General features: G+C 37.8%; 2 protein-coding genes across 9 annotated transcripts; both read left to right on the top strand.

Moving 5' to 3' along the window:
* Positions 1–938: 938 nt before the first annotated feature.
* On the top strand, positions 939–9064 carry LOC141611118 (putative disease resistance protein RGA1). Of its 8 annotated transcripts, none has more exons than XM_074429566.1 (5): positions 939–3912; positions 6714–6924; positions 7362–7495; positions 8032–8139; positions 8538–9064. In XM_074429566.1, exons 1-2 carry the CDS (start codon positions 2110–2112, stop codon positions 6762–6764), a joined length of 1854 nt encoding a protein of 617 aa, XP_074285667.1. In that variant the 5' UTR covers positions 939–2109; the 3' UTR covers positions 6765–6924; positions 7362–7495; positions 8032–8139; positions 8538–9064. The 8 variants fall into 8 exon arrangements, with proteins under 8 accessions (XP_074285667.1, XP_074285666.1, XP_074285664.1 ...); XM_074429565.1 differs by having other exon boundaries at positions 8032–8181; XM_074429563.1 differs by having other exon boundaries at positions 940–5992; positions 8549–9064.
* Positions 7424–8767, top strand: LOC141612966 (uncharacterized). The gene is made up of 3 exons (XM_074431713.1): positions 7424–7495; positions 8032–8181; positions 8549–8767. The coding sequence occupies exons 1-3, from the start codon at positions 7424–7426 to the stop codon at positions 8765–8767; spliced, it is 441 nt and encodes a 146-aa protein (XP_074287814.1).
* Positions 9065–10248: the final 1184 nt, after the last annotated feature.

Genomic DNA, 10248 nt, shown 5'->3' with positions numbered 1-10248 from the left:
AGGTACCTGATTTTTCTGATAAAAAAGCTACTTGAGGCAAATCAGGTCCCTGAAATATATTGCCAAACAACCTATTTTAATCTTAGGACGGATATAATAAAACACACCAATTACATGCAAATATTGTGTTGCAAAGGGGGAAAAACGCGAAAGTGGTAATTAAGCCTCTTAACTCTGTTTAATTGTGAAATTAGGCCCCATAACTTTTATTTGGAGCAATCAAGCCCCTTAAATTTTATCAAAAGTGAAATTCAACCCCATTTTTAAAATGAGTAGGTCTCCTGAGAGACGGTCTCTTAATAAGTTTTATTGAGAGACCATTGTACAATTTTAAGAAAAAATGGTACTAAAGTTAATAAAATAGGTACAAATCATGATTAATGATAAAATAGGTACATTTATTATGTAAATAGGTACGAAATTACTATGTTACGATCAACAACAAAAGGGGTACGAAATACAAATAAAAGGATACGAAAGATTGGTCTTTCAATAACTTAGTGAGAGACCGTCTCTCTCAAGTTTTAGTGTTTTAAAATTTACACAAGAATTTTAATTAAAAACAATTTATATAAGTATTAAAAAAATTATTAATAACTAAAAATTACTAATTGCAACTTTACGAATTTTTATATAACTTATTAATCATTGAAGTACACTTTTACATACATATTTAGTAAATTGTTTATAATTTATATAACATTCATACTTATATAATAAATTGTCTATATATTATAAAATTCAAAATAAAATAATTCTCAATATTTAAAATAAATATAAAACTTCTAAAATTATAAAAAAATATATTTTATATTTGATAAATTGTACTAAAAGTGATATTAATATTTAATATAAGAATTTGGTGAAAATTATGAAAATGGGGTTAAATTTCACTTTTGGTGAAATTTAAGGGGTTTAATTGCTCAAAATTATAAGGTCTTATTTCACAATTCAATAGAGTTAAAGGGGAACACATCAATCACCAAAGGATCGTCAAAGCAGAAATCCAATCCAAATCGAGTGAAAGAAAGAGAAGGGTAATTTAGTCAGACCACAATAATTCCAGTGGCGCAATACACTGTACGAACACCAAAATGAAGACGATGAAGCCAATCCAATTCATATCAAGTAAGATTTTAATCCTTTTACCCTTTTCTAATTTTTTATTTTGGCAATAGATGTTCTATAATTGTTAAGAGTATTTTATTTACACAAAATCTCATTTAAGACGGCGATATCCGTCACAAGCTGAAGACGGATATCATTTTTTCTCACAAAATACCCATGAGAGGCAAGTGGGAAGCACATGGGGATGCCCCACCTTTTCCCCTCTCCCTTTTTGGGAGAAGTCTTCAGCTTGTGACGGGATCAAGACGCTTTGTTTTATTTATGTATAACGTCTTGCAAGAGATTAATTACTTAATTGATATGAATTTCGGTAAAACATTACGAAGTACCGAGTATAATCTTACAAAAGGGTACCGGGTGTAATCGAGCTGATTTGATACCGGGCTTGGTGAAGCTCAAAAGCCGAACTCCAGTCCTTAAGGGTAGACCTGTACTCGGGCCGGGCTAGCCAGTGGGCGAGCCGGGCTCTCCTGGTCAAACCCGGGCCAAGCCAGGGGGAAGGGACGGGCTTGGCCGGGATATGCTTGACCCGGGCCGGGACCAGAGGCGGGCTAAGGCCGGGACGGGCTGGCGGGCCTAACCATTTTTTAATTATTTTTTATTTTTGCTAAAATGGCGGGCCAAGGTCGGGCCGGCTGAAATTTCAAGACCCGAGCCAGGCCAGGGTTAACGGCATGCTAAGGTCGGGCCAGGCCGGTTCAGGTCAGGCTGCATAAAATAACGGGCTAGGCGGGGCCGGGTCAGCCCGTGCTGATGGCCAGCTCTACGGGCATTGGACAAAGTCAACTCTATTTAGTAACCACATGATATGCTATTGATTATTGTGCTGTATAAATAAATACTCCTATGTGGTTACTAATCTCACATCTCCATTATTGGCCCTTCTAACAGTTTCTGCATTATCTATTTTCCTGATTTCTTGCATTTACAAACACTAAAAAAAAAAAAAAAAAAAAAAAATCAATTGCCCACAATACAATCATGGATGTTTCAACAACGTTATCCTTAGTTCAAACTATCCTTACTGCTATCCAAACATTAGGACTGATGCATTCAGTTTGTTCTATTTCTAATTGCAAATCCGAGCTTGATGATCTCCAAAACACTGTCGAAACTGTCCGAGCTGTTCTTATGGATGCTGATGCCAAGCAGGACTCGCTTAACTTCCAGGAGATGAATTACGTCAAAGAGCTCAAAGATGCTGTTTACGATGCCGATGATGTGTTAGATGAGTTCCTGACCCTTGCCAAGCAGAAGCAACTTAGGGACGATGACGATTCATTCTCTGTCAAGGTCAAGTCCTTTTTTTCTCGATTTAAGCATCTTACACACAAAATCTCTAGTAAAGTCAAAAGGGTTAACGACAAGTTAAACAAAATTGCCTCTAAGAGTGATAAGTTTAGTTTTAAGGTTGACTATAAGCCTGTGAAATTTACAAAGGAGGAGTCTTGTTCCTTTTTGTGTGATAAAATCATTGGGAGGGAGAATGATGTGGAAAAGATTATAGATGTATTGTTGGATTCAGTTAATGTTGATGATCCACCTGTTTCTTTCCTTGCCATTGTGGGGATGGGAGGTTTGGGAAAAACCGCTCTTGCTCAACTTGTGTATAACGATCCTAGGATTAGTGATGCATTCCAACTCAAGAAGTGGATATGCATTGCTGATCAGGATGAACAAAAATGGAGCTTAAAAGGGTTTTTAGGGAAGGTGGTAGAAGGATCGTCCATTGATGACAAAACATCTTTTGAGGTGATCCATCATCAAGTTAATAAGCAATTAAGAGGGAAGAAATATTTGCTCGTCTTAGATGACGTCTGGACAGAAACTTATAATGAATGGCAGCAGTTCGAAGGGTTTTTGAAGGTTGGGGGAAGAGGGAGTTGGATAATTGCAACTACACGCTCGAAAAAAACTGCCCAGATGATTGGAGGTGATCAAGTGCATGTGTTGCGAGGTTTGTCAGAACTGGAGTCATGGCATTTGTTTGAAAGGATGGCGTTTCAAACAGAAGAGAGAGATGATGAATTGGTTAAACTTGGCAAAAAGATTGTTGAAAAGTGCACCAATGTTCCGCTTGCTATTAGAGTGGTAGGAAGTCTTCTGCGTGGTCAATCCATGTCTGAGTGGTTATCATTTTACGACAAAGGGTTAGACTTTCTTAGTGAAAGTAATGACACAATAACCCGCATACTGAAGCTAAGTTACAATCAACTTAACCCTTCATTGAAGGCTTGTTTTGCCTACTGTGCTATCTTTCCCAAGGATTGGGAGATTAGTAAGAAAATGTTGATTCGGCTTTGGATGGCACAAGGTTACATTAACTCGGAGAATTTGGGCGAGGACTACTTTCTTATATTGCTTCAAAGGTGTTTTTTCCAAGATTTACTCGAGGATAAATTCAAGAAGATTACGTCGTTTAAGATACATGATCTCTTGCATGATATTGCTGAAAAAGTAGCAGGCGAAGAGATTTGCAGGTTCAGTTTTGAAACTTCTAATGTGGGTAAAAGAGTTCGCCATTTGTCTTTTGCGAGCAACCCTCCTGCACATCACATCTTCAATAATACTCATGTTCGTACATGTCTTCAAATTAAGGTTATAGTGGACCAATTACTAGCAAGTAAATCAATACCGAAATGGAGATGCTTAAGGTCATTAGATTTGAGTAATACAGAGGCCAAAAGTATACCAGAATCAATAGGTCAACTGTTGCATTTAAGGAGTTTAGACCTCTCATTCAGCTGCCATCTAAAAGTTCTTCCTAAATCAATAACAAAGCTGGTAAATCTCCAAACTTTAAATTTACATTCTTGCTACAGTTTAATCCAATTACCAGATGATGTGAGCAAGCTAGTTGATCTAAGCACCTTAGATATAGCTGGTTGTGATGCGCTGAGATGTATGCCGACACGCATAGGTATGTTGCAGTCTCTGCACACTCTATGCCAGTTTGTGGTGGGTGAGCGAGCAAATTCAATTTCAAAGCAATCTTTCAATGGCTTGGAAGACCTGCAACACCTGAATAAATTAAAAGAGAGTTTGACAATTAACATAGCAGTACTTAAAAATGCAAAATTTGTAAAGGAACAACATGGCGGGGGAGGCTACTTAAAGTGTAAGGAACATCTAGAGACGATTGTAATTAACTTTAGACGGGGAGAGGAGTACGGAAGCAAGGAGTCTGAGCAGGCACTATTGGAAGAGATGCAGCCTCATCATGATATCAAGACGTTGGAGTTGAATGGGTATCATGGTGAGACGATACCAAGTTGGCCAGGGAGGGGGGATAACTCGGTGTTGTTTGATTTCCCTAATCTTATCACTTTGACGATCCAAAATTGCAGTGAGCTCCTTTATCTGCCTTGGCAGATTGGGAAACTTCCCTACCTTAAAACGCTTTATATTTTTAATTTGCCGAATATGGAGTATGTTATGGATGGAGACTCAGAAACACTTGTCCTGGGTGAAGGACCATCCTTCTTTCCCTCCCTCTATTACCTCCACATTTATGAGTTGCCGAAGTTAAAAGGGTGGTGGCGGAGATCAGAAAAAGGGTCGCATGTTGTTCATCTTAATGACTGTGGGAGCAGCCGAAAAGCACATCTAGAGTGGGTATCATCTCCCTGTTTTCCTCTACTAAAGGATCTCAATATAAAATATTGTGAAAATTTGTTGTTTGTTCCTTTATGTCCGCAACTCGAACATCTCATAATAAAAGATCCCAGGGGAGAACTGTTCTTGTTCTTACTTGATAGCTATCATCCATCGTCACATGACTCACATCCCAAATCGAGGGAACTGCATCTTAACAACTTGGAGTGGCTCAAATCAATGTCAATCGAGTACTCTCAGTCTCTTGTAAATCTAAATATAGCGAAAGATGAGAGGTTGGAGAGGTTAGGAGAAGTAAATGAGTTTCCGACTTGTTTATTGTCTTCCCTGCGATTCCTGGCCATCCGAAGGTGCCCTAAACTTGAGAGCATGGGAGGATGGTTGGAGCATCTCTCTGCCTTGGAGCATTTGAGTATAGTAGAGTGTCCAAAAGTGGAGTTGGATGGGATGTCATGGCATAACCTTGCTCGTAGTCTTCAACACTTGTCTTTGAGTGGATTAAAAGAGATGGAGGAATTGCCAGAGGGGATACAGTACTGCACTTCCCTCCGTGATCTTGACATTTGGTTTTGTCCCAAACTGAAATCCATGCCAAAATGGATGCCCAAACTCACCTCTCTCCAGGTGCTTATCATTGTACCGTGTTCCGAGAGTCTGTTTGAAAGATGCAAAGAACCGAATGGGGAAGACTGGCCCCTCATCCAACACATCTCAACTCTTAAAGTGGAGTAGAGAATAGTCTTATCAGATACGGAGTAGAATATAATATGATATTGTGGGAATATTATTATATTATCAGACTATAGATTAATAGGAAATAATAATAATAATAATAATAACCGCACTACTTATTGTGTATTTATTTGTGTTTACCATTGAAAGAATCTCCTTTTATATTATCAGCGGTAAAAGTATCTCAGTATAAAATTCTTGGGAAAGATGATGTTTGTTCCTTTTATGTCTGCAACTCGAACATCTCATAATATATGCTCCTGGGAGATATTTGAGGTGCTCACCTCCTCATCAGCCGCTGTCGTCATATCCCAATTTGAAGAAGCTGGAAATCAACAACTTGGAGTGGCTGAGATTATTGCCAATGGAGTATATTCATAAGGGATGAGGCCGGAGAGAATGGAGAGCTTGCGGGAAGCAAATGATTTTCCAACCTGTTTATTGTTTTCCCTGGAGTATATTCATAAGCATTGATGATTGCCCGAAACTTCACTCCGGAAACTTAGGGTAAAATCAGGTACTCCATCTGTCCTAATCACTTGTTTACTTTTAATTAAATTACTTGTCATAAGGAATAAAAGAGGTAAAACAATGACTTAAAACAAATGGAGTATTTATCTGCCTATTGTATACGAACTGGTCAGCAAGAATCAGGATATATTAGGGAAACTGATGTTATTGCAAGTCTGAAGGTAGCATATAGTATTACTTTTATTTGGTACTCCCTCCCTCCGTCACAATCATTTATTTGCCTTTGGTGCAAGTATCAAAGTATCATTCACATGCCTTTCTACTGATGCACTGGATTCTGCCATCTTCATTCTGTCATATTTTTGCATTTCAGTTCCTTATGTCAGACAAGGCCTTTCTTAGTTCGGCCATGTTTTAAGGGCTTTTGTAGAAACGGTTATAATTATAAAAGGCTTTAGGTGATTTAATTCCAAAATTTGTTCTGTTTCTCAAACCACTATCCTCGTATCCCACTCCTACAGTGATGTAAATATTGATTTGCTTCACTTCGATAATCAACTCTTTTTTTGTCCGTCTGTCTTTTCCTCATTCTGAGACCTCAAGTTTTCAGTATTTAGATGCATTGTAGGTTGGGAACTTGAATTATTATACGATGTACCGAATCCAATGCTGCTGTGAAATTAATCCCAACACTATAGTTACATCTAGCTAGGTGTGAGAGCTTAATGGAGCATCAGCTTACGGATTAAACTCCGGTGTTTGTGCAGGCTGCTCTGAGCCAATACAGGAGTAACACGAGTTCAGCTCATTGCGGCTGACGCTAGTTCTTCAAGTGATCAACAGCGGAAATTGATGTCAGTGATAACGAATTTCTACAGTTTTCACACATCCTCAGTCCTTGTCATAATTACATGGACCAAGGTTTAGCGGCCTCCTTCCAAAAGAAACCCAAGACACAAGTTAGCGGCCTCCTTTCAGGTAGAATACTGCTCCGTCCTTCCGTCTCAGTCATTTGTTTGCCTTTAACTAAAATACTCACAACAAAGAATAAAAAAAGGTAAACAAATGACCCACGGAGGGAGTAAAATTTAAGGTTCCATGGTTTGTTCTTGTATATTTAATTGGAAATAAATTAATTAAGGTCTTATTTGTCTTTGGATTTGCTTGGCTCTGATGCTCTAAATTAAATCGAATTTATTGGTAGTACTGGGAGTCTGGGACAGTGTCGGAACAAGGATTTGTCCGTAGCCGACCGTAGGGGGCGAAATTGGGGGAATTAAGATTGCAATTTTGAATTAAAAATCGTAAGCTAGGGGAAAAATCGTAATTTTGAATTAAAAATCTCAATTGAACTTATCAGTTGTATATTGATATAAATACTGACAGTCCTTTTTTTTTTTTACAATGTTTGATAGAATGGTAGGACCATCTATAGGAGAAACGAATTTCATACGGGGTGGTATTGCGCAAGACCTTCATGGCTTCATGTGACGGCAGAAATCGATTACCTTATCAGCCTATTAATGTTGAAACCGGTGTCATTCCGCAGGTATCTTGATCCTTCTTGTAGAATGGGTCAATGGACTGGTTTTTCGGTGTAGGGTTCGAGTTTGTGTCAAAGTCGGTTGGTTTTTAGGGTGAAGTCAGATAGTTAGTTTCATTGTTGTACAAGCTGGTCTTTATTCTTGCCACTGAATCTATGATAGCCAAACGGTTCAGCGAGAATCAAGATAGAAGTAACTGATGTTATTGCAATTTGCAAGTGTGAAGGTAGCTTATATATATTTTTTTTTTAATACTCCCTCCGTCCCAATCATTTGTGTACCTTGGTAATGATTCTAACACTTTTTTTTAGAATGGAGGGGGGTGGGATTCGAACCCGTGACCTTTTGGTCACCAGGCTCTGATACCATGTCAAGAAACCATCTCAACCAAAAGCTTAAGCTGATGGTTGAAGTTCCTTGATTCGTTTTATATTCTAACAATACGTTTGAATAAACTTGTTTTTTTTTGGTTTGTATAAAGAGTACAATGCATCGAATCCATTGCATCTGCTTAATGGACTGAACTCCTGTGTTCGTGCAGACTGCTTTGAGCGACACGGGAGTACCACGAGTTCAGGTCATTGCTGCTGACGCTAGTTCTTATAGTGATCAGCCAGAAATCGATGTCAGTGATGAAGAATTTCTACAGGTTGACACTTCCGCAGTCCCTGTCCTAATTACAATGACAAAGGTTTTAAATTTTCTTTATCATCTAGATTACCCCCTCTATCCTATTTATATGCTCGCTATTTGGACATTGGTAAAATGGCGTGAACTTAGATAGATACGGAGTATATTGTTGCACACAGTTACACACTAAAGGCTAGATATAGGCATATAGCCTTTTAAAATGTTAATATGATCATTGTTGTTAAATCAAACATGATTAATTTTTGATTGCAGCTCTCCATATATTTGATTAGCTTCCGTAGTCTACATTTGTGCATGACGAAAGTCAAATGAGAGCAATATAAATAGGACGAAGGATTTGAATAGGCTCATTATTTCTCATTTGGCTCCTACACTATTTGAATGCCAATTTGATAGATGTTGTTCAGGTGGGAAAACACTATATAGCAGATGCAACTGCGGAGGAAGAATCCAAAATGAGTTCAGCTATTTCCATCTCTGTAAACCGGCGAGCTCATATTTGTCGCCTAACCAAGCTTGGCAGGGCTGGTCTGGATCCCAGCATAATCCATGACATGATCTCTGTAGCTAAACATGTCATTGAGCATTTTTTGAACAAGTTAAATTCTGAGATAGCTGCTGCATAGGCTCGTCAGGAGGAATCATGAAATGGAGTTAACCTTTATACCTAGAGTTCTTATTTCTACTCTCTAATGGCGATTTTAGGCGTAGGGATTAAGGTGAGATTTGTTAGTCTGTATCTTTTTAAAAGCCAGTCAAGTAGAAATATTTCTACAGGCATGTACATTATAAAATGCTTGTTTCCGTTGAGAAATTATGGTATTAGTATGGATTTTCCGGGCTTAAAACTGTAAGGGATATTCAATACGTTATATTGGTTCCCCTATGAGAGCGATTGAGTGCGATTCAATCATTTTCCTGTACTATGGCGTATTTTGTTCTTTATTCACCGGTGCCCCCGAGATTAAATAGTCTTGACCTATGACTGTCGGCCTTTCGGCCGACAATCCATCAGTAGTGAAAGAGAGGGTTATATCATAGAGCTGCGACGGTTGCTTCAGTGGGAGCTACCCCGCTTGACAGCGAGATCGATTTTGCATTAAATTGATCGTATTTATGAGATTTTCGTTTTGGACAAAAAATCATTGCTTTTCAAACTAGGGTAAACTCAAAACTTTCATTTTTTTTCAAAAAGAGGGTACACGAAAACAAAAATCTAGGGTAAACTTGTGACCTTGTAGATGTTGTAGGGCAAATTGCCCATTAGATGCATTCTTAATATACGTTCCGGTTAATTATTCTTTGGTTTGACACAAAGACCAAGGAAATAAGAGGGAGGGGGGGAGGGGCAATTAGTAAATGACAAGTGAAACAAATTGAATATGAATGATCAAATTACTTATTAAATACATTCTTAAAAAAGAAAGAACAACAATTAACTGAAACACCCAAAATAAAATAGGACAAAAAAAGACCGGGACATAGGGAATAAGGTAAACAAATGACTAATAATGAGTTCCAAGGGCGAACCAAAAAGTCAAATATTGGGGTTGTGGGGTTGTGAATTTTGGCCACATGTTTTATACTTATGTTAAAGGTTCATATGTAAAAATTTGGGGTATCAAAAATCAATAATCTTAATTTATTACTCAAAAATATAAAGATAAACAAATGACCGACGGATAAAGTAATTTTAGCACTTGAATATGATGTGTGGAAGTTATTACACTAAAATTTGTAATTTATGAAAGATTTTTTCTACCTCTTTGCAAGGAAACCCAATGGTATGGGATTTTACTTATTGCAGATTTGCAGTAATTTACAAAAACAAATTGATAAAGGACGAGTCAATCCAGCTTCAGATCAAATCAAGATTTAACCCCAGATTTTAATTACTGAGGTAATTCTTTTACCCATCTTTAATTTTATTGTTTCGCACTCGCGGTAGGCATTTCTATTACACTTTTGACTATTTTACCCCTCTCGTCTCCTTTTACGGTTGTAGGCTTTTCGCTAATTTCTGTGATCGTAGTACTGCTGCGCCTGGTGTAGATATAATTTTAGGGAAACAATTGATTGGAAAATTGTTTGAATCAAGTTTCTAAAT

Source organism: Silene latifolia, chromosome 11 (assembly GCF_048544455.1).
Source record: "Silene latifolia isolate original U9 population chromosome 11, ASM4854445v1, whole genome shotgun sequence".
Classification (NCBI taxonomy): Eukaryota; Viridiplantae; Streptophyta; class Magnoliopsida; order Caryophyllales; family Caryophyllaceae; genus Silene; species Silene latifolia.
Note: the sequence above shows the minus strand (reverse complement) of the source record. Positions and strands in the feature narration are given on the sequence as shown.

Coding starts and splice junctions, on each gene's coding strand:
- LOC141612966 (XM_074431713.1), top strand. CDS start 7,424: ATGGCTTCATGTGACGGCAGAAATCGATTACCTTATCAGCCTATTAAT. Junction 7,496..8,031: donor AAACCGGTGTCATTCCGCAG/GTATCTTGATCC, acceptor GTGTTCGTGCAG/ACTGCTTTGAGCGACACGGG. Junction 8,182..8,548: donor TCCTAATTACAATGACAAAG/GTTTTAAATTTT, acceptor GATGTTGTTCAG/GTGGGAAAACACTATATAGC.
- LOC141611118 (XM_074429564.1), top strand. CDS start 2,110: ATGGATGTTTCAACAACGTTATCCTTAGTTCAAACTATCCTTACTGCT.